At 43.1% G+C, this 24,301-nt stretch overlaps 1 protein-coding gene across 1 annotated transcript in view; it reads left to right on the top strand.

The window, feature by feature from the left end:
* The window catches only part of LOC308678693 (uncharacterized protein), a 31,332-nt gene extending 7,495 nt beyond the window's left edge, over positions 1-23,837 (top strand). The window contains exons 7-16 of the mRNA XM_081345930.1: positions 880-1,060; positions 4,183-4,292; positions 7,994-8,072; positions 8,703-8,855; positions 12,204-12,329; positions 13,688-13,785; positions 19,264-19,390; positions 19,743-19,837; positions 21,180-21,360; positions 23,666-23,837. Of these exons, the coding sequence (XP_081202056.1) occupies positions 880-1,060; positions 4,183-4,292; positions 7,994-8,072; positions 8,703-8,855; positions 12,204-12,329; positions 13,688-13,785; positions 19,264-19,390; positions 19,743-19,837; positions 21,180-21,360; positions 23,666-23,778 (1,263 nt within the window). The 3' untranslated portion in view covers positions 23,779-23,837. The remainder of the gene's footprint in view (positions 1-879; positions 1,061-4,182; positions 4,293-7,993; positions 8,073-8,702; positions 8,856-12,203; positions 12,330-13,687; positions 13,786-19,263; positions 19,391-19,742; positions 19,838-21,179; positions 21,361-23,665) is intronic.
* Positions 23,838-24,301: the final 464 nt, after the last annotated feature.

Genomic DNA, 24,301 nt, shown 5'->3' with positions numbered 1-24,301 from the left:
ACTTCCCATTGCCCTGTGCGCTCACACAGAGAGGGTCTCCTCAGGGTGCCGTCGGCCAGACAATGCCGGCTGGCGACCCCCAGGGGGAGGGCCTTCTCTGTCGGGGTGCCTGCCCTTTGGAACCAGCTCCCCCGAGAACTTCGGATGGCCCCGGATCTCCGGTCCTTTCGTCGCGACCTAAAGACATACCTTTTCCAACTGGCCAACCTGGACTGAAGACGGGGGTTTTAATTTTGTTTTAATTATTGGTTTTTAGTGGGGCTTTGTAAATTTAATCTCTTTCAATATTTGTATTATTGTTGTTTTATTGTTGTTAGCTGCCCTGAGTCCTTCGGGAGATAGGGCGGCATATAAGTCCCATAATTAAATTAAATTAAATCTCTCTTCTCATTTCCTCCACGCTAATCATCCCCTCAGGATAGCTTGGTTTTGCTTCCAGACTAAAATTTGGTTACCCACACATGGCATTAGAATAATACTGGCTGATAATGGAAACTCAGGGCTAAAAATTGTGTGCACATGTATATATAACTGCAAAGCATCATAAGGAAATAAGAAGCATTCTTGGCTGGATTATAACTAGACAGCAGATAGGCAGTGCTTTTTTTGTAAAAGAAAAAGGTGCCGGAACTCACATACATCATACAACCCGCCTTGCCTACCCTACAAGGTTCCATCCAAAAAAGGTGCTGGAACTCCGTTCTGAGCGTTCTATGAGAAAAAAAGCCCTGCAGATAGGTAATAAATAGCTGTGAAATTGCAAAAGATAGCGTCTTTTAATTTATTTTATTTAACATAACACAATATACCACGGCATTCTTCCTAATCCAAAATTCCTGACTTTCAGTGCTTGATAGTTGATCATTGCTTTATATGTAGGATCCAGAACGGGAGATTCGGAAGGTAATGGAGTTCCTAGAGAGGCCAGCTGATGAAAACTTAGTCAAGAAGATTGCACACCACACCTCCTTCAAAGAGATGAGCCAGAACCAAATGGCCAATTACAAAAGCATTCCCACTTCAGTTATGGATCACACCATCTCTCCTTTCATGAGGAAAGGTGAGTCTCTCAAATAACCAAACTGGGATTGAACGGAGCGCGAGTTATATTTCTAATCCGCATAATGGGATAAAAAGGTAAAAGGTAAAGGTTCCCCCACACATCTGTGCTAGTCATTTCCAATGCTAGGGGCCGGTGCTCATCTCCGTTTCAAAGCCGAAGAGCCAGCGTTTGTCCGAGGACGTCTCCGTGGTCATGTGCCCTGCATGACTGGATGCCAAAGGCGCAAGGAACGCTGTTACCGTCCCACCAGAGTGGTCCCTATTTTTCTACTTGCATTATTATGTGCTTTCAAACTGCTAGGTTGGCAGAAGCTGGGATGAGTAACAGGTGCTCACTCTGCCACGTGGCACTCGGGATTCGACCCGCCAAACTGCTGATCTTCTGTTCGACAAGCTCAGCGTCCTAACCCACTTAGCCACCGTGTCCCTGATAAAAAGGTAGCGCTGCCTTGCTGACACTGAGATGCTCCAAATGTTTTAGATTTTGCAGCCACCAGGATTACAGGTAGTCCTTACAACAGTTCATTTAGTGACTGTTCAAAGTTACAATGACACTGAGAAAAGTGGCTTATGACCATTTTTCACACTTAGGACCATTGCAGCATCCCCATGGTCATGGGATCAAAATTCAGACGATTGGCAACTGACTCATATTTATGACAATTGCAGTGTCCCGGGGTCACGCGATCCCCTTTTGCGACCTTCTGACGAGCAAAGTCAATGGGGAAGCCAGATTCACCGAACAATCGTGTGACTAACGTAATACCTGCAACGATTCACTTAACAGCTCTGGCACGAAAGGTCATAAAATGGGAAAAAAACTCACTTAAACTATGTCTGACTTAGCGACAGAACTTTTGGGCTCAGTTGTGGTCATAAGTCGAGGACTACCTGTACTAGCTCTGCTGCTCAGGGATTGTGGAATTTGAAGTCAAGCTTTCTGCTCCTAATAAGGCCTTGAACTACTTGAGAGAAAATGAGATTTGCAATAGTGGTGAATATCTGATGCTCGGGTGTAGGATGAGGGTGGAGGTTCATTCTCCGAGCTTGTAGGATGGTTTCTGAACGTTTCGTTACCAGGCTAGGTAACATCTTCAGTGGAGTTTAGGGGACATCAGTGTCGGTGTTGTTCTGTTTAGAAGGGATTCAGGTGTGGATGTGTCAAGGGAGGATCTTGTGACAGGTCAGGTGTGAGTCACCAGTGAGAGGCTTGTGATGGGCCTTGTGATGGGGAGGTTACTGCAGGGTTAGAGGTCAACAATAATTGTACTGTGGGGGATGTAATATTATTATTGTAGGCAAATAGGCTATTCTTTGTGACGGTACATATACAACCAAGCTGGGCACCTATATAGATGTATGGGATTCAACTCCAAGATTTTCCAGAAAGAATGACCATGGTTGATAATGCAATGCAATGGCTTGGGGAAGACTAACATGTGTCATTGTCAGAGACGGTTCTAGCTGGGCTCTTGAAGCACTAAACGTCTCTTTTATTTTTGATCCTTTTCCTGGGGATTTCACTGCTTCTACCAAAAGCTCAAGTAGGAAACAGGCAAGTTAGATCTTGAGCTCTGACGACCCTAATCCACATGAAGAAAATATGGCTTGAGAAACTGAGATTGTGTAATGGCGTGTGGGATAGATCTTGGGAAACGGGACAAAGGGATGCTGTCAAGGGAATGGTCAAATAAGAGACAGCCTAGCCTGCAGCTGGAAAGGAGGAGGAAGAAATAGGCTTAGAAGGGCCCCTGCCTAGTTTCTCAGGTTGTAAATGAGATGGCATGGGGAACTGTACTTTCAGACTTGCAAGATTCTTTTAATGTAGTTTTACAATAAAGTGGAATTAGGCTATCTGGTCATATTTCTATCTGGTATTCCTGGTAAGGCTGATAGATGTCTCATGCTTGCTTCCCTATTCTTCCAAATGTACAGTGTGTTGTACATTAGTCTTCCATTTACCCTTTTCCCATTTCCCCCCTTATTTTTCTCTCTAGAGCAGACATGTCAAACACAAGGTCCGGGGGCCGGATCCGGCCCGTGAAGTTTTTTCATGTGGCCCGCAAAGCCATCCTGGAAACAGTGAGGGAACGGCCCCCACTGCCTTGGCCCTGGCCCAGAGACCCTCCTTCTGCCAGAGACCCTCAGATCTGTCCTACTCCTGCCCAGGCCCCCATAGGCACCCTTGATGCGAACGATGTAGAGCTGGCCACGCCCACCCAGTAGGCCATACGCACTCCGCTGGTTGGAGAACTCTGACTTAGCATTTTAGAGACAACCACTCAGGTTAGAGGCAAAAAAGAAAGGACTGGATTGGAGAAACAGGCCTTACCCCAACTCCAGCTGTGTCCAAGAAAGCAGCCTTGACTATAAAGGAGACAGAAAGAATAGATGAGAGAGAAGAAAAATTCTTATTACTCTTCCAGCCATCATATATTACATGTTTTAGGCAATGATTAATTACACCTATAACTCAGAAATTATCAACATATGTGCCCTGTTCACCGCCCTGAGTCCTTCGGGAGAAGGGCGGTATACAAATATAATAAATGAAATGAAATGAAATGAAAAAATGAACATTTCCTGGTAATATAGGTGATCATATAATCAAAAAATCCCCCAGGTATACTTTAAATACAGATAGAGATCTGCAACAGTCTCAAAAGGGTTCACCAAAAATCTCATGCAAACCTACGTATAAAACCATCCCAAAGTTCATGAGAAACTACCAACATTTCAAGAGATGTTGGCAATCCCATCAGTGAAATCTGAGTTCTTTAATGTGGGCAGGGCCTTTCTGAGGTCCAACAAATGCTTTGCTATGTATGCATCCCATGCTGGGATTCAACTTTAGCTTACCCAGTTTTAAGTATGGTTATGTTGCAATAGAATATAATATATGTTACTTAATTGGGTAATGAAATGTCTGTAAGCAAACAACCAAGCTTAGAGAACACCAAGGACTTGAGTTCAACCCTTACCTGCATATATTGTCTTCTCTTGCAAAATAATGACCTATAAAATGTTACCTATTTGGGTAATGAAATGTCTGCAAGCAACCACCAGGCTCAGAGAACACCAAGGAAACTAATGTTGGCTATTACTTTCCCTTCAATTTAGGAGTTGCTGGTGACTGGAAGAACCAATTCACAGTGGCACAAAACGAGCGTTTCGATGAGAATTACAAGATGCAAATGAAAGGAACTACACTGCAGTTTCGAACAGAGATATAATTGTTCTTTTTCTACTTGGCTATGCATTCTTTCACCCACATTAAAATAACCCAACATGTTCTATAGATATATTTCTATGTGTCCTGAGTATATGTCAGTACACTGCATATATCTCTTGGAGCGTATGATGATCCATCAGTATGTGGGCTGTCAAAATGTAGTGTGCATAGCAGGCTTGCAATAATTTTGGCTCCTCATGTGGTATCCTGGCCAAAATGTGCCTAAACTAATCATTACTGTCAGAATCCATTTATATCACATTCATAAATGTATGTTTAAAACATTATCCCCCCCATAGATTCTGCCATCTCCCGAGGAAGGAGGAGCGCATATGGATTCAGCCTGCCTTAGGTTATTTCAAAGACCAAGGGAAACCTTTTGAACTGGGGGAACAAAAGGGAGGGTTAGGGAAGAAGGCATCTGGCCTGTGTCTCCATTTGAATCTGTAAAGGAAGAAGGCAATAACCATAAAGATTCAAAGTTCCCTTTTCCCCACGAAAGGGATGACACGAAGTAAAATGATGGGGGGGCTGACCAAGTGGGGTTGAGGGAAGGGGGGTTGAACCGGGAACTCTTTATAAAGCTTCAATTTGTAAAACAATACCAAGTCCTGTCTTGTATTTCCACAACCAAGCATGTCCTAGTAAAAATTCCTTTTGGACTAGAACTGACTCCAAGAGTTTTTGTTTTCCTAAGACGTGGATTGGGGTGGGTCCTGACAATTACTGTACTTCCCATGAGCAGGAAATGTGGCACAGGTACACATCCAAGTGGGATAACCCTAATATCGGCTTTCTCTCTTAGTAAAACATATTAAGTGAAAATCTTAACTGACCAAACCCATAATGGATAGCAGAGATTTTTTTTTTAAAAAAAAACTACAGGTGAATTTCTGTACTTTCACAGAGTGCTTACTAAAGATGGAAAAACAATGGGGAAATTTTAAGACAGATGCTGGTAGAAAAACAGTGGGAAGCCAACAGTGTGTGGCAGCCACCAAAAAAGCTACAGTAATACAATCCTTGGTTGTATAAACAGAGGCATAGAATCAAAATCACGTGAAGAATCAGTACTTTATAAAACCTTAATAAGACCACACCTGGAATATTGCATCCAGTTTTGGCCAGTACACTACAAAAAAGATGTTGAGACTTTGGAAAAAGTGCAGAGAAGAGCAACTAAGATGATTAAAGGCCTGGAGGCTAAAACATGATGAATGGTTGCAGGATTTGGGTTTGGCTAGTCTAGAGAAAAGAAGGACTAAGGCAGGGGTAGGCAACCTTGGCTCTTTTATGACTCGTGGACTTCAACTCCCAGAATTCCTGAGCCAGCTGGCTCAGGAATTCTGGGAGTTGAAGTCCACGAGTCATAAAACAGCCGAGGTTGCCTACCCCTGGACTAGGGTGACATGATAGCAGTATTCCAGTATTTGAGGGGCTGCCACAAAGAAGAGGGGGTCAACTGATTTTCCAAAGTAGCAGAAGGCAAGATAAGAAACAATGGATGGGAACTAATCAAGGAGAGAAGCAACCTGGAATTAAGGAGAAACTTCCTGACAGTTAGAACAATTCATCAGTAGAACAGCTTGCTTTCAGAAATTATGGGTGCTTCATCACTGGGTTTTAAGAAGAGATTGGACAGTCACTTGTTTGAAATGGTATAGGGTCTCCTGCTTGAGCAGGGGGCTGGACTAGAAGACCTCCAAGGTCCCTTCCGGATTCTATTCTATTCTATTCTATTCTATTCTATTCTATTCTATTCTATTCTATTCTATTCTATTCTATTCTATTCTATTCTATTCTATTCTATTCTATTCTATTCTATTCTATTCTATTCTATTCTATTCTATATATATTTTAAAGAAAGCCAGAATGGCTATGAATTAGAGTGGGCTTCTGCCCTCTTTGTTATATGAAAATGGGAACTGGCAGTGAAGTGGGAGTAGGATATTTCTGAATGTGCATGGTAGGATAAGGAGTGATAGTTCCAGCCTGATAAAATCAAGAGTGAATGGGTACTGAATGAATATGTATTGAATACAAAAGTGAATACTAATACAGTGTAGAAGACATACTGTACAGTAAGGTATTTAGATCATACATTATAAAGAGTAGGGCTCAATTCACTGCTGCTGAGTTTCAGGCTTTTCGTAGGGCTAACCTCATCAGACATGCTACATCTGCACCATTTCATCCCTCTTCGAACGGACAAGCCAAACGCATGGTGAGGACTACAAAGGACGCACTCAGGCATATCATTACAGGTGACTGGCATCACAGATTGGCAGATTTTCTGCTCTGCCAGCATTCTACTCCCTGAACAGCTACAGGTAAAAGTCCTGCTGAGCTACGTTGGGGGAGATGTTTAATTACTAAACTGGACAGGTTGCATCCGGACAGAGTGGGAGCAGAAGCCTCCAGACCAAAACCCCCGAGGGGGTGGTAAATGGGTGATTGGGTTTGGGCCAGAAACTATGGGCCAGGGAATTTGTGGGTTCCTGGTCAAGTAACCAAGGCATCTAGACCCCTATCTTATGTAGTGGGGTTGGAGGGAGGTCGACTGGTCAGAAGACACATTGACCAACTCAGGAAGAGGTTTCCTGAACGGTCACTAAGTAAGGACCGTGGCATAAGTCCCTCCCGAGGTCCTCACACTGGTACCCAAACCAGCCCACACCAGGACCACCAGGGCTTTCCCTCCTCAGCAGAAGTTGATTCCGAGGAAAAACCAGGAAGCTCGGAAGTGCAACATGGAACCCCTGACCAGGCGAGCCAGCCGAATCTCAGCAATCGCTGTGCCTACTCTGCAGAACAGACTGACTCTGGGGTGGACCAACCTGCTGAGGCCAGCCAGAGCGTGTCACTTCCCCTGGACAATGGAGCACAAGGGGACATGGGTCTACCCAGCCCGCTGGGTAAGCTGGTAGACCACAAAGTGGGGGGAACCCTAGTAAAATAAGTGTTGTACAATGTTGTGACAAGTGTACCATTACCTACAGAAATAGGGGGGCAATTTGAACTGTCTGGGTGCAAGCATTTTCACTGAGACGTTTAATCTTTTTGTAGTCCTATTACAATGGTATGTCTGTAAAGGTCGCGTAATGGACTCATTGAATGTATAAGCATTATTACTTATTATTTATATTTTTGTTATGTTATTTTGGTTGTTAGAGTGATTCATAGTCTTGACTGTTGTCAAGCTGGTTGGGGAAATTATAGTCTGATCTTAGGAGGGAGGAGTGTTATGTATTGAGCTTGTGGTACCACACCACGTGGACTAACAGCTCCCCAGAAATCTAGACAGGCCGTCTCCGGTCCTGCAATTGGTCAGCCCTAGGTGGCAAGCAAGGGCTTAATCCTACTGGTTGCTCCTGTATGGGTTGACTATATATATTGTGTCTGGGTGCAGCCCACGCCAAGCTCAGTAATAACAAGAATAAAGAATGAGTTACTCTCTGTTCAACTCTGTGTCTTCATTCCTGCTCACCAGAGCACACGACTTAACAGTTGGTAACTTTTAATGGTCTTTTGCTGATTGGGACTGAATGATGAAGCTTTATAACTTGTTTACAGAGATGAGATTTGGGAAGAAAAGCTCTTTTGTTGAAATGCAAGATAGTAATAGGTTAAACTAAATTGTTTGTTCAGAAGGGCTAAATTCCATTCCTCTTAAATACTTGAGGCTCCTCCCATTTCCAGCAAAGGTTTGTTGCTGCTAATGTACCGGACTTAATTTTGCTCCAGTTCCTGAGCCACAAACAGCCAGCAGGCCAGCCAGGTATCTTCAAACCAAAATAAATACTTCAGGACTGCTGAGATACAGCTTGCTTTGTTGCATTCTGCAAAAGGAAGGAAGGGTAGAGATTTTGAACCAGGACTTGTGAGTTCTTTGGGAAGGGGAAGTCTTAAAGATACAACCCCCCACCAAATATTTGAAGTACATATTGGGTGATTAGTGTTGTTTTCTTTGAAGGAGGGACAAGCATTTAAAAAGTAAAGTTGCGTTGATTATCCCTTAAGCAATTTTTTTCTCATACCTGCTGATTCCAACAAGAGTAAATAGAAGCCAGGCTAGCAGCTTCTTAGTAGAGCATTTGAAAATGTAACAAATTTGGACAACAGGATTAGAGACGTGATATATTTTTCTGTTCCGTCTATGTCTATGTTCCTTCCTATGTCTTCCTGACTATCCACTTCCTTCAGGGGATAATTCAACCCTGTGTCCAGGGTGACTTGATTATCTACATATATGAGATGTTCTCAAACATTTGGGGGTGCTACTATCAGCTGCCACTCACATTAGATTCTGAATCCAGGATAGCTGCTGGGTTGGGTTGCAAATCTCTTGACTGGGCGAAAAGAGTTGTATTTCCTCAGAATGCCATCCTCCCCTTTAATCCTTTCACAGCCAAAATGAAACCAGAACAAGAAGAGGCGCGCCCTCCATTGGTCTCTGTTAAGGGTACCCCTTTGATAAAGTATTTTGCAGAAATTTATGATGAAGTGGAAAGATTCCAAGCACATCCAGATGATCTACTGATCTCTACGTATCCCAAGTCTGGTGAGTGATGCCTTTGGCTGCATTTTCTTAAACAGAAAATAAAAGTTCTGGGCATTCATGTATGGACAGTTTCTAACTCTACTTTCCCTTTGTTCTATCAACACACAAGACAATACATTCCAGGCATCTGGAAAGCAATTTTTTCTTTGAGAGACTGATTATATATGCCTGAAAAGAAATATAGTATTCTAAAACTGTATTGAATAACGCAAAACACAGGAATATTAATATTTATGTCACTATGAATATTGTGAATTGTGAGTAGGTTTAGGGGGAGGATCAATGTAGTCTTAAGTACTGCTTTGAAAAGAAATAGTGCGGGTTTTTTAGCATTCTTTTCCAGCAATTAGCCATGCCAACGGTAGAAATCTTCTGGTTGCTATCTCAAAGACAGAGTCTGGGAGGAGTGGTATGGAAACATTTAGCCTTAGAAGACCTCATTGGAAATGAACCTACCAATCTCTTTACTCCACCAATGAGATGGTAGTGGGAAAGTTGGAGTGTGCTAGATATGAAGGCATGCTGGTCCCCCACTAATGGACCAATCATTTCCTTAACTTTTTTCTTTTTTTTTACATGTTGAAAAAAGCTTTTTTTGTAATTTATGACTTTGGTCGCAAGCCTTAGTTCATTTTGAGCCTTAGCTTTCCTCACTTCATCTTTGCAGGTTCGGGCTATTTGCTGATATTCTGCCTTAGTTATCCACATGGAGAGAAGTAAGCAGTGGGGTACCACAAGGTTCCGTCTTAGGCCCAGTACTCTTCAATATTTTCATAAATGACTTACATGAGGGAATAGAAGGGGAACTCATCAAATTTGCAGATGACACTAAACTGGCAGGAATAGCCAACACCCAGAAGACAAGCTCAGGATCCAAAAATATTTTAACAAACTTGAACAATGGGCCCTATCCAACAAAATGAGTTTCAATGTGGAGAAAAGTGAAGTTTTACATTTAGGCAGGAAAAATCAAAGGTAGAAGTATAGATTTGGTGAGACCTGGCTCAAAAACAGTAATTGTGAGAGGGACCTTGGAGTCCTAGTGGACGATCACTTGACTATGAGCCAGCAGTGTGCAGCAGCTGCCAAAAAAAACCTAATAAATCCTGGGTTGTATAAACAGTGGCATAGAATCAAAATCACATGAAGTATTAGTATTACTTTATAAAACCCTAGTAAGACCACACCTGGAATACTACAGCCAATTTTGGTCACCATATCATAAAAAAGATGTTGAGAGTTTGGAAAAAAATTCAGAGAAGAGCAACTAAGATGATTAAAGGCTTGGAGACTAAAACATATGAAGAATTGATTGATTGATTGATTGATTGATTGATTGATTAAATTTATATGCCGCCCTTCTCCCTAAGGACTCAGGGTGGCTCACAACAATAAAAAATTAAGAAACATAAAGTACAAAAATTAAAAAAGAATTAAACAATAAATATGATAAATACATGACAATTTAACCCAATAAAAGCCTAATTTAAACCATAATCAGTCCAGACCCGCTTGTTGAAATAACCAGGTCTTCAGGTCACAGCGGAAGGACTGAAGGTCAGGGGTCGTCTGCAGCTCCGGGGGCAATTCATTCCAGAGGGTTGGTGCGCCAACAGAGAAGGCTCTCCCCCTGGGGGTCGCTGGCCGGCATAGCCTGGCCAACGGCACCCTGAGGAGGCCGACTCTGTGGGAGTGAACCGGGCGATGGGAGGTTGACAATGGCAGCAGGTGGTCTCGCAAGTACCCTGGGCCTAAGCCATGTAGAGCTTTAAAGGTTATTACCAGCACCTTAAATCGCACCCGGAGGGTAACTGGAAGCCAATGCAGCTTGCGCAGAAGTAGTATAACATGGGAGTATCAAGATATTCCCATAAGCACCCGTGCGGCCCCATTTTGCACCAGTTGAAGCTTCCGGGTGCACTTCAAGGGCAGCCCCATGTAGAGAGCATTGCAGTAATCCAGGCGAGAAGTGACAAGGGCGTGGGTAACCGTGCATAGGGCATCTCAGTCCAAAAAGGGGCGCAACTGGCGCACTAGGCGAACCTGTGCAAAGGCCCCCCTGATCACGGCTGCAGGACTTGAATTTGGCTAGTCTAAAGAAAAGAAGAAATAGGGGAGACGTGATGGCAGTATTCCAGTATTTGAGGGGCTGCCACCAAGAAGAGGGGGTCACATTATTCACCAAAGCACCAGAGGGCAGGACAAGAAACAATGGTTGGAAACTGATCAAAGAGAGAAGCAACCTGGAATTAAGGAGAAACTTCCTGACAGTGAGGACAATTAACCAGTGGAACAGCTTGCTTCGAGAAATTGTGAGCGCTCCATCACTGAAGATTTTTAAGAAGAGGCTAGACAGTCACTTGTATGAGATGGTATAGGTCCTCCTGCTTGAGCAGGGGGCTGGACTAGAAGACCTCCAAGGTCCCTTCCAGCTCTATTCTATTCTGAAGTTACTGATCTTTATCCTTCTCCATCAGGGTTGCCAATGCTGGGTTTTAAGCCCACATCTGGTTTTTTGGATCACTAACTGGGTTTCTACATTTTTTATTGTAAAATCTAAGCTTTGCTACACATTATTTTATATTGTATGCATTATGTAGGTAAAAATAATTTAGTTTGAACCTGATTTATTGTGGGCATTGTTATTTGAGATTTTTGTGTAGAATCTGGGTTCATCTGAATGTGAAACTCTGATTAAACAGGTAAAATAATTTAGTTTAAAACTTTTGTGGTAGTTTTTTTGTTTTGTTTATTATCTGGTGTTTTGGGGTAGAATCTGACTTTATTTGAGCAAAACAGATTGTGTTTAGGAAATCCCACTGGCAACTCTGTCTTCTATTGCCTTCGCTGAGTGGTGGGATTCAAATATGTGAACAAATGGTTCTCTGTGTGGACGCCACTTCCGGAGTCCATTCTGGGCCTGGGCAACAAAAAATTAGCTACCGGTTCTGCTGAAGTGGTGTGAACCAGCTGAATCCCACCACTTCCTTTGCGTCAACTCCTTTGTCTCCATTGTAAATTATATAGCAAGAGAACCACATTTGCCTGCAGAAGCAAAAAATCTATTTTGCTTCACCACTCCTAACACTGGAAGCAATTTTGGTGATCACCAAAGGTGGATCAGAAGGTATTTATTGGCCATTTTATGTGGATGGGATATCCCCCCATTCCTGATTGGCACCTGGAGCAGAAAATTTCATTCCAGTTTAGTTTTCTGACAACTTCCGGCAATTCAAGAATGAAGTGTTCTTGAATGGAAAACCTCCCTCTACCTCTTAGGGTAGCTATATGAAAAATCCTGTTTTGTTTAGGCAATACATTTCATCCAAACTTCTTATGCTGTTTCAGGAACTACCTGGATCAGTGAGATTATGGACATGATCTATAAAGAAGGCAGTGTTGAAAAATGTACACTTGAACCCATCTACGTCCGAGTCCCTTTCTTGGAATTTGCTTTGCCTTGTCTCCCTACAGGTAAAATCATAGGAATCCTCCTCTCTAGAAAGCTATTTGCTAGGGGGGATAGAAGTGGAAATCTACCCTTTATGACGTGGATGTAGGTAGGAGAATGAGTAGCATAACCTGGGGGCGGAGTCAAAAGAGGAATCAGCCTAGCATCTCTACATAGCCACAAATGAACTAAGTCCAAACCTTCTTGAATTCTGTTGACTTTTATCTAGTGAATGAACCTTTATTGTCAAAGTACAGTCATGTATACATTGAGATTGGCTGAGCCAATATAGTGCTATTAGTTTCCTGTGCATCGATGCATGAGTAATAAATCAGTTTAATTGGAACTTCATGTGTGGTCCTAGTCTTTCACACATGACATTGGAATAGAAATGCCAACTGTGGAGATGAGGGAGGATGCAAACCATATAATCTGGGCAATTTGCCTGCAGACAACTTTGGAAGCTTTTCCTAATGCTAGCTGATGAACTCATGATACCTGGGGTCATCTTTCTTTCCACATATAATACAGACTTCCTCTTCTCTTATAACCATAGAAGAGCTCCGATGAAGCTGTCTCCTCCTTCTCCTCCTTCTCCTCCTCCTCTACATAGACTGGCTGCCGTTTTACTGGGGTAGGGGGAGAAAAAGGAGCTGCAGATTGTAAGGTAAATTGCATTTCTGCTCCCTGTTGCAGCATGTTCCCAAGAGCCACCCCTCCCTCCATGGAGGAAGAGGGTTCACCCATCAACTGCCAGCACCCCCCTCCCCCAGATAGGCCTACTTTGCCAGCAGGCATTTGAGTCATGCCCTCATCCTTCCCTTGCCAGCCAGACAATAAGAGATTTCAAATTTCAGCCTCGGTTTCAAAACAGTCAAATGCTGCTCACCTATCTAGCCTTGCCAGCATCTGATTGGGTGCAGAGGCCAGAGAGAGAGGTGGGGAAAGGGCACAGATGAGTTCAAGTCTTGCCTTAGCCATGAAAGCCAGCCTAGTGACTTTGGGCCAGTCACTCTCTCTCAGCCCAACTCACCTCTCAAGGTTGTTGTTGTGGGGAAAATAGGAGAAAGGTGTGTTGGATATGTTCACCGCCTTGAGTTAACTATAAAAATAATAAAGGTGGGATACAAATAAATAAATATCTATATTAGGGGATCTGCAGGCTAATTCATCCAGAATGCATCTGGTTTGGATAGGCCAGGGGTAGGCAACCTCGGCTCTTTTATGACTCATGGACTTCAACTTCAGCATAGCTGACTCAGGAATTCTGGGAGTTGAAGTCCATGAGTCATAAAAGAGCCGAGGTTGCCTATCCCTGGGATAGGCTAATGATAGAGGCAGGATGGAAATGTCACTTCAGTTATTCTTTTTTCCTTTCCAGGCCTTGAATTGCTCAAGGAAGCACCACGCCCATGTCTAATTAAAACCCACCTTCCTGTCCATCTGCTCCCCAAATCTTTCTGGGAAAAGAATTGCAAGGTGAGGAAAAAAGATGTGACTGTTAATACACGAAGAACCAATAAGCTGAATGCAAGAACAGACAGGTAGTCCTGGTCTTACAGCCATACCTTTAATGACTTTTCAAAATTAAGATGGTGCTGAACAGAGAGACTTGCTTTGCCTGAAGTTATCACTGTTGCTGCAACCCCATGATCATGTGATGGAAATTTGGGCCTTGTGGTCCACTTATCTTTCAAATGCAGAAACACTGCAAATGCCCCAACTTGCTTATCAATCAGAATACAACTGGAAGGGATCTTGGAGGTCTTCTAGTCCAAGGGCAGGCAACCTTGGCTCTTTTATGACTTGTGGACTTCAAGAATTTCTGAGTCAACATGGCTGGTTGAGGAATTCTGGCTGTTGCAAGTCCACAATTCATAAAAGAGCCCAGGTTGCCTACCCCTGTTCTAGTCCAATTCCCTGCTCAAGCAGGAGACCCTATACCATTTCAGACAGATGGCTGTCCAGTCTCTTCTTGAAAACCTCCAGTGATGAAGCACCCACAACTTCTGAAGGCAAGCTGTTCCACTGGTTAATTGTTCTTTCTGTTAGGAAGTTTCTCTTTAATTCCAAGTTGCTTCTCTCCTTGATTAGTTTCCATTCATTGTTTCTTGTTTTGCCTTCTGGTGCAATGGAAAATAAGTTGACCCCCCCCCCCACCTCTTTGTGGCAGCCCCTCAGATACTGGAATACTGCTATCATGTCCTTCTTTTCTCTAGACTACCCAGACTCAATTCATGCAACGTTCTTCGTATATTTTTGTCTCCAGGCCCTTAATCATCTTAGTTGCTCTTCTTTGCACTTTTTCCAAAATCTCAACATCTTTTTTATAATATGATGGCCAAAACTGGATGCAGTATTCCAGGTATGGACTTACTAAGGCTTTATAAAAGGTAAAGGTAAAGGTTCCCCCGCACATGCGTGCTAGTCGTTTCCGACTCTAGGGGCCGGTGCTCATCTCCGTTTCAAAGCCGAAGAGCCAGCGCTTGTCCGAGGACGTCTCCGTGGTCATGTGGCCGGCATGACTAGACGCCAAAGGCGCACGGAACACTGTTACCTTCCCACCGTAGTGGTTCCTATTTTTCTACTTGCATTTTTATGTGCTTTCGAACTGCTAGGTTGGCAGAAGCTGGGACGAGTAACAGGCGCTCACTCTGCTACGCGGCACTCGGTATTCGACCCGCCAAACTGCCGACCTTCTGATCAACAAGCTCAGCATCCTAACCCACTGAGCCACCAGTACTAATACTTCACATGGTTTTGATTCTGTGCTTCTGTTTATACAACCAAGGATTGTGTTAGCTTTTTTGCCTGCTGCTGCACACTGCTGGCTCATTTTTAAATGACTGTCCCCTAGAAGTCCAAGATCCCTCTCATAGTTGACCCCCTCTTCTTTGTGGCAGCCCCTTAAATACTGGAATACTGCTATCATGTCACCCAGTTTTTCTTTTCTCTTTACTAGCCAGACTCAATTCATGCAACATTCTTTGTATATTTTTGTCTCCAGGCCCTTAATCATCTTAGTTGCTGTTCTTTGCACTTTTCCCAAAGTCTCAACATCTTTTTTATAACATGATGGCCAAAACTGGATGCAGTATTCCAGGTGTGGACTTACTAAGGCTTTATAAGGCGGTACTAATACTTCACGTGCTTTTGATTCTGTGCTTTTGTTTATACAACCAAGGATTGTGTTAGCTTTTTTGCCTGCTGCTGCACACTGCTGGCTCATTTTTAAATGATTGTCCACTGGAAGTCCAAGATCCCTCTCACAGTTACTGTTTTTGTATCCTATCTCTCTGCACATCTCAGCCCCCCACCTATTCCACTGTGCATTCAGAACTGACACGGTCCTAGAAACCTTAGTCTGCTCCTTGCCCCCATCAGGCTTGGGAAGCCTTCTGAGTTACAGTGCCCACCAGCATATTCAAATTTGCTCACTTACCTTTATAATGTCTCTGCAGCTATTGAGAGGCATGCCCACAAGGCACAGCCTTCCTATCCATGTCACTTGTGACATTTTGCAAGTATGTGCCATTTTCACAATGGTTTGGAAGCCTTACAAAGCAGAAGTCTTCCTACTGGGTTTCTTCTTCTCAGAAGAAGGCTTCCAAAAACACTGTGAGGGCAGGCACCATTTTTGCAATCATTCGGAATCCTTCCAAAATATTGAGAGAATAGCACATGCTTGCATATGCTTCCTCGGTGGGAAGGCTGTCTCTTGTAGATGCTGGGCATGCCTGTCAACAGTTACAGAAAAATTGCAGAGATAAGTGGAGCAATTTGCCTGCACTGGTGGCCCTATAAGAGTTGAGGCCTCCTGTAATTGGTGGGGTGGGGACCAGGCCCTGGCATCCCAAGCTGCAACAGGTTACTGTGCAGTGCTGGGCACTGTAACCCATGGAGGCCTCCCAGGCTACAGTAGGCTTCTGCATGTTGGTGCCCTATAGTCCAGAGTTTCTCAACCTTGGCAACTTTAATTTTATCAAGGAATACTACCTGAGAGCTGTATTGCTCACAGCCAGGAGATGGGAGAGACTTGCACGAAAGGTTACTTGCGTTTATTGCAAACTAGCCTTTCTACACAACTGCCTATGTAACGATCTACCTCCGAGGTCGCTCTGGAAGAAACCGCTTGTGGATTCCATGGAGTGCTGACTTGCCTTTCGTTGATTCCAACGCTGTACTACACGTGCATTGATTAACGACCATCATAGAAACATCCATACTATGACGATGGCAGCCCGTGAATACCAGGAATGTTACCAACAAATCCTTGCACACCAGCATTACCAGCTTCTCGTTTGCCATATTAGCGAAGCTACAGAAAAGACCAAGCAACTCAGGACTGAGGTCCTGCATCGCAAAATGCAGTGCCTGCGCACAATAAGCAACCCTGGTTCTAACAATGGTTTGGTGCACAATTTATCATCTAAGACGCTTTCTTACAAACAACTCAAATTGTTACAACATGATGCAGGTTACAACCTAACGAATGCATGCCCTGTGGGCTTTGGGGCAGCCTTTGAATCAGCTATCCAACAAGTGAATATTAATGAAGAGACCAAGGGCTCTATCAGGCACCGCATCACAAGCCTACTTATGACTCACAGACGCTGCCAAACATTATCAGTTACTGAAAAAGAGGCCCTAAAGCAATTACAGGATGACACATCCATCGTCATCCTCCCAGCTGACAAAGGCAGAGCAACGGTCGTAATGGACCGACCTGATTATATCCACAAAGCCCTCACACTGCTCAATGACACCAGCGCCTACCGGACTGTCAAAAAAGACCCTATGACAACCCTCAGGAACCAAATATCCAAGGTACTGGATAGTTTAAAACGACAAGGGAAAACAGGGGAGGAGGCTTTAAGAACTATGCACCCCAAAGACGTACCTACTGCCAGATTTTATGGACCCCCCAAGATCCATAAGGAATGAGCTCCCCTAAGACCCATTGTGTCATTTAGTGGAACTCCAACCTCGGGGCTGGCCAAATGGCTATATGGCAGGTTAAGAAATCTAGTAATGAACAATGATACCACTGTGAACTCCTCTAGTGAATTTTTTAGAGAAAATTAGATCTGTCAGCATAGAGGAGGAAGAGATCATGGTTTCCTACAATGTCACCTCCCTATTCACCTCAATTCCACAAGACTTAGCACTTGCTGCAATTGGGGACCGCTTGCAACAGCAGGGAGCGGGGCAACATCAAGTTTCACTTAGCAACGAAGATCTGCTTCAGCTCATGTCCCTATGCCTGAAAACGTTTTTTACGTTTCAAGGCACCATTTATGAACAGGTGAAGGGTACCCCTATGGGGTCCCCCATCTCTGGTCTCATTGCAGAGGCAGTCCTGCAACAGTTAGAGACCCGGGTGATGTCCATGTATTGCCCCAAGTTTTGGGTGAGATACGTGGACGACACCTTTGTGATCGTCAAAAGGCAGGACAAGGACAGGTTGATGAGGAAGCTCAATTCCATCTATCGTCATATCCGCTTCACTGCAGAAGAAGAAACCAATGGGGCTTTGGCCTTTTTAGATATGTTGGTTAGACGTCAACCTGACGGCTCGTTACACACATTGGTCTACCGTAAATCCACCCATACGGACAGGATACTTCATTACGAAAGTAATCACCCCACAACCCATAAGGCCAGCTGTATTAGGACCCTCTTTAGACGTATAGACATGCATTGCAGCACGAATAAGGCAAAAAGGGAAGAAAGACCCCGCCTTTAATCGTGTCTGCAGAAACAACGGGTACCCACCTAACTTCATTAGACAACACAGCAGGCCAGGTGAACCTACCCGCCATCAATGTGAAAACACATTAACATCATGGATAACACTGCCTTATATCCACAGTGTATCCGAGGCCACAGCGCTCATACTAGCCCCTCACAAGGTCGGTGTTGCCCACAGACCTGATCGGACTTTACGAGCTTGTGTCATGCGCCCTAAAGAACCACTCCCCAATGAAGAAAAATCCTTAGTCAAGAAAAATTCTAATAGCATGAACACAAACACGCTATTAGAAGACAAGAACAACATTCACAGGTGTGGGCACACATGGCTACACACAACCACGTCTTTAATCTAACAGGGACCGAGGCAATTGCCAGTGACAACTCTAAATGCGGCTGCTTGTTTAAGGAAGCTTGGTTTTCAAACCACTCCTCTCAACCGGCACATAGACCTCCCCCCTGCATACCAGGCACTAAGGAATTGGGAAGAGGAACGACGTGCGCGATATGAAGACGAACAGCGCAAGCATTCACAGAGCGCCTCAGTGTATCAAAATGAACATTGCACAAACACAGAACCACCCTGCATTGTAGAACACAGGGAAGAAGAGCAACAACTATTTAGAACTTCTGGTATGAGAACACGGGCAATGACTAGAGCTATGGCTACAACACATGGAACTATCAGCAATCCACTTTTGACAACAGACACTCAGAGACAACTACATCCCCCCAAAACGGATGCGTGACAACTCAAAAGAAATACGGCCGACCTCAACAAACAGACCGGTGACGCACTCCATGAGCAGAGTGCAAACACCAACAGCATAAACGTGATCTCCCCACCCCAGTGTTTCCATTCAACGAAAGCTTGATCTTTTAGCAATAAAAACTGTTTTAGTTTTTCTTATTTCATCCCAGTGTTCGCTTAGTTTGTTAATTTTAATATGCCTGGGATTCGCATTTTTAATCTCATCAAGGAATACACACACACACACACACACACACACACACACACACACACACATTTTTTATTTTCCCAACTCTCCCCCAAACATATCAACAAATATACAGTAATATTTTATCAAGCATTAACATACACTTATTTATCAGATGCTCTTAATAAAATAAATACATACACATAAATTTTGGTGTTGCTCGTCCATTTCCCCTTTCACTGTATCCACACTCCTTCTCTCTCAACAGATTATCTATGTAGCCAGAAATGCAAAAGATGTGGCTGTCTCGTTTTATTACTTCTACAAAATGGCAAAACTGCACCCGGAGCCTGGAACATGGGAGGAATTTCTGGAGAAATTTATGGATGGGAATGGTAAGTGGGTAGTAAACCCTTCAAAGGCATTGAGCCTGGATATTAGCCCTCCTCAGTTCAAGGTACAATATAATAGCGATCCTATTACCTGCAGCTAGCAGAGCAAATTATGGGGATGGCTTAACGCTTCTTAGGGCACCATTGTGGGGGAAGCTGCTTGAGGTCTTCTACTACTGATGGGTTTCACAGCTTGAAGTTCTGTGAATGGGAAGGTCTGATCTGGGCCTTCTTCTCCTTACCCATTCCTTTTTAGTGGATGACCGAACCAAAGTAAGTAGTAAGAAAACTGTAGTTTTCTCCATGTTCTTGCACTAAAATTCCCATCATTCACAAGCATTATTTCTCTTTTCAGTGTCTTTTGGATCCTGGTACGATCATGTCAAAGGTTGGTGGGACATCAGGGAAAAATACAGGATTCTGTACCTCTTTTATGAAGATATGAAAGAGGCAAGACTCTTTCTGCTCCTTCTATTAACATTGTTATTCTCTGCTACTCCACTGTCCACTTCTTCTCCCCACCTTAAGAATTAGATATGAAGTCTAGACCTAGTCTAAGTCTTGCATACATTTTCAACCTCCATTAATCAAAGATACACATGAGGACCGATCACAAAATGCTGCAAAACATGCCATAGCAGCCATGGCAGCTGTCCTCGAGCTAAATTCCTTCTAATTATGTGGAGAACAATTCCAGTTATGCTCAGGCAAGTTGGAAAAAGAGCCTTGTAGGCGGAAGATTGTGAAAGGCTTAAGTTGATTACATCTCCAAACCAACTTTATGGCTAAATGGCAGAAGATGCCTTCGGGACAATGAGAAAGGAAAAAGATATCCTCTACGATTACTCCCTTCTGGATGAGAGATAATGTGAGGTTTTGACTACATGCCTTCTGTGCAAAGGATAGCATATTTTAATTCATTTACAATCTCGCTGTACAGGTAATCCTCGACTTGTAACACTTCATTTAGTGACTGTTCAAAGATATAACAATACTGAAAAAAGGGACTTATGACCACTTTTCACACTTACGATTGTTGCAGCATCCCCATGGTCACATGATCAAAATTTGAATGCTTGACAACTGGCATGTATTTATGACAGTTGCCATGTGCTGGGATCATGTGATTCCCTTTTTGCAACCTTCGGACAAGCAAAGTCAATGGAGAAGCCAGATTCATTTAAAACTATGTTACTAACCTAACTGCAGTGATTCACTCAACAACTGTGGCAAGAAAGGTTGTAGAGAGGGACAAAATTCATTTAACGGTTGTCTCGCTTAGCAACAGATATTTTGGGCTTAATTGCGGTCGTAAGTCGAGGACTACCTGTACTCCACCATTCTTCCTAATACAGTTAGTCCTCAAGTTACAACCACAATTGAGCCCAAATGTTATGTTGCTAAGTGAGACGTTTGTTAAGTGAGTTTTACCCCGTTTTATGATTTTTCTTGCCACAGTTCTTAAGTGAATCGCTGCAGTTGTTAAATTAGTAACATGGTTGTTAAGTAAATCTCGTTTTCCCATTGACTTTGCTTCTCAGAAGGTTGCAAAAGGTGATCGCATGGGCCTGGGACACTGCAACTGTCATAAGTATAAGTCATTTGTCAAGCATCCGAATGTAAATCACGTGACCCTGGGGATGGTGCAACTGTTATAAGTGTGAAAAATGGTTATATGTCACTTTTTTCAGGGCCGTTGTAATTTTGAACGATTACTAAGTGAACTGTTGTAAGACTTTTACCTGTAGTAAAAGTCCTGGCTTTCAGTACTTGATTATTGCTTTGTACACAGGATCCAGAACAAGAGATTCGGAAGATAATGGAGTTCCTAGAGAGGCCAGCTGATGAAAACTTAGTCAAGAAAATTGCACACCACACCTCCTTCAAAGAGATGAGCCAGAACCCAATGGCTAATTATACAGGCGTTCCCATTTCATTTATGGATCACACCATCTCTCCTTTCATGAGGAAAGGTAAGCCTTTAAAATAACCAAACTGGGGTTGGATGAGGTTTCTAATGCTCATAGGAGGAAATGCTCAACCCCGACAAGACTGAGTGGCTCTGCATACCTTCATCCCGGGTTTATTCGGATGTTCCACCTCTGGCTATGGGGGGTGAACTATTACCCCCCGTAGATAGGGCTCGCAACTTGGGAGTCCTCCTAGATTCACGGCTCACCCTGGAAGACCATATAGGAGCTGTGACTAGGGGGGCCTTCGCCCAGGTTCGCCTGGTGCGCCAGTTGCGGCCCTATCTTAGCCGGGATGATTTGTGCACGGTCACTCATGCGCTCGTGTCCTCTCGTCTAGACTACTGCAACGCTCTCTACATGGGGCTGCCCTTGAGGACCACCCGGAAGCTCCAACTGGTACAGAATGCAGCCGCGAGAGTTGTGTTGGGAGTCTCCCGATACTCCCACGTTACACCGCTGCTCCGTGAGCTGCATTGGTTGCCAGTTGTCTTCCGGGTGAGATTCAAGGTACTGGTAACAGTGTTTAAAGCCCTTCATGGCATGGGGCCGGAGTACCTTAGGGAACATCTGCTGCCGGCATCAAGCTCCCTGCGCCCTGTGCGTTCCCACAGAGAGGGCCTCCTCAGGGTGCCACCGATCAGAGAATGTCGATTGGTGGTCCCCAGGGGGAGATCCTTCTCTGTGGGCGCTCCGGAGCTGTGGAATCAGCTACCGGTAGAGCTCCGGATGGCGCCCGATCTTCGCTCCTTTCGTCGCGATCTCAAGACGTTTCTGTTTGTTCAAGCCGGCCTAGCCTGATGGGGATTGGTGGGGTTTTTAGTCTTGTGTTTTAATTTTAACTTGGTGTTTTAGAACTTGATTCCAACTGTTTTAATATGGGCAATTATTTAATCTTGTTTTAACGTTTGTATTTAGTATTTTATTCTGCCCTGTGAACCGCCCTGAGTCCTCAGGGAGAAGGGCGGTATATAAATATTATTAAATTAAATTAAATTAAATTAAATAATAGTACTGCCTTCTCCTGCCTGACTAGCTCCGTATGTGTTAGATTTACAATTCCCAGCTATCAGGGCTAATCACTGTGCTGATCAGGGAATATGGAATTATTATTATTATTATTATTATTATTATTATTATTATTATTATTATTATTATTATTATTATTACTACAACAAACAATAATATTTTCCCCTCAATATTATTATTGTTTGTTGTTATTATTATTAGAATAATAATAATAATAATAATAATAATAATAATAATAATAATAATAATAATAATAATAATAATTCCATATTCCCTGATCAACAGTGATAATAACAATAATAATAACAATAATAATAATAACAACAACAACTTTATTGTCACTTAGAATGTACACCAATCGGCATACAACAAAATGAAATTTCATTGCATACAGCTCTCCAAGGGTCAAAGTTTCTGCTTCTAATATCAGCACCCGAGGGAAGCTGGAATAAAGGTCAATAATTGCAGCATGGAAATGTAATGTTGTTGCAGGCAAATAGGGTCCTTTTTATACATGTTACAGGTACAACAATCTTCACCAACCTGGGCAGCCTGCAGATATGGGGGGGCTTCATGACTTTCCAGCAAGAATGACCATGATTAACAATGCAGTACAATGGCTTGGGAAAGATTAACATGGGCCATTCTCAGAGAAGGTTGTGGCTGAAGTCTTTAGCAACTAGATGGTTCTTCTTCTTCTATTATTATTATTATTATTATTATTATTATTATTATTATTATTATTATTATTATTATTATTATCCTTTTCCTGGGATTTCACTGCTTCTACAGGGATCTCCAAGAAGGAAACAATCCTAATCAAGATGGGGGGAAAAACATATGGAGAGAGAAACTGTAATTGTGCCTGCCTTGTGCTAGCTTCTGCATTCTCCCAAATACACAGTAATGTTGTACATCAGCCTTTTATTTCCCCCTCTGCCCATTTTCCGATAATTTTTCTCTCCAGGGAACATACTGTATGTTACGGACCCAACTTTATTTTATCCAGTTTTAAATATGGTGATGTTGAAATGGAAGATAATATATGTTATTTAATTGGGTAATGAAAGGTCTGCAAGCAAACAACCAAGGCCAAAGACCATCAAAGGTTCCACAATTGAACCGTGAGTTGCATACCATATACTGTTTTCTATTGCAACATCACTACGTTTAACCTGTTACCCAGTTGACTGATGAAATACCTGCAAGCAAGCAAGCAAGCTCAGCAAGTACTAAGGACCTCACAGTTATGTTGACTATCATTTTCCCCTCAACTTAGGAGTTGCTGGCGACTGGAAAAACCAGTTCACAGTGGCACAAAATGAACATTTCAACGAGAATTACAAGATGCAAATGAAAGGAACTACATTGCAGTTTCGAACAGATATATGATTGTTGTTGTCCCCCCTCTCCTTGACTTTCCATTTTCTTACTCAGAATTAAAATAATCCTACACATTTTGTATATGTGCCTGGAATGTAGGTCAGCACACTGCACATGCCTCCTAGTTAATAAGATATGTCCAACAGTACAGGCTGTCAAGGTAATCTCTAAATTGTAGAGAATAGAATAGAATAGAATAGAATAGAATAGAATAGAATAGAATAGAATAGAATAGAATAGAATAGAATAGAATAGAATAGAATAGAATAGAATAGAATAGGACCTTGGAGGTCTTCTACTCCAGCCTCCTGTTCAAGCAGGAGGACCTATACCAGGGGTAGGCAACCTCGGCTCTTTTAAGACTCATGGACTTCAACTCCCAGAATTCCTCAGTCAGCTATGCTGACTCAGGAATTCTGGGAGTTGAAGTCCATGAGTCATAAAAGAGCCGAGGTTGCCTACCCCTGACCTATACCATCTCAGACAGGTGATTATCCAGTCCCTTTTTAAACACTTCCAGCGATGCAGCACC

This window comes from Vipera berus, assembly GCF_964194415.1.
Source record: "Vipera berus genome assembly, chromosome: Z".
Lineage (NCBI taxonomy): Eukaryota > Metazoa > Chordata > Lepidosauria > Squamata > Viperidae > Vipera > Vipera berus.
The sequence above is the reverse complement of the archived record's forward strand: the minus strand, read 5'-3'. Positions and strand labels throughout refer to the sequence as shown.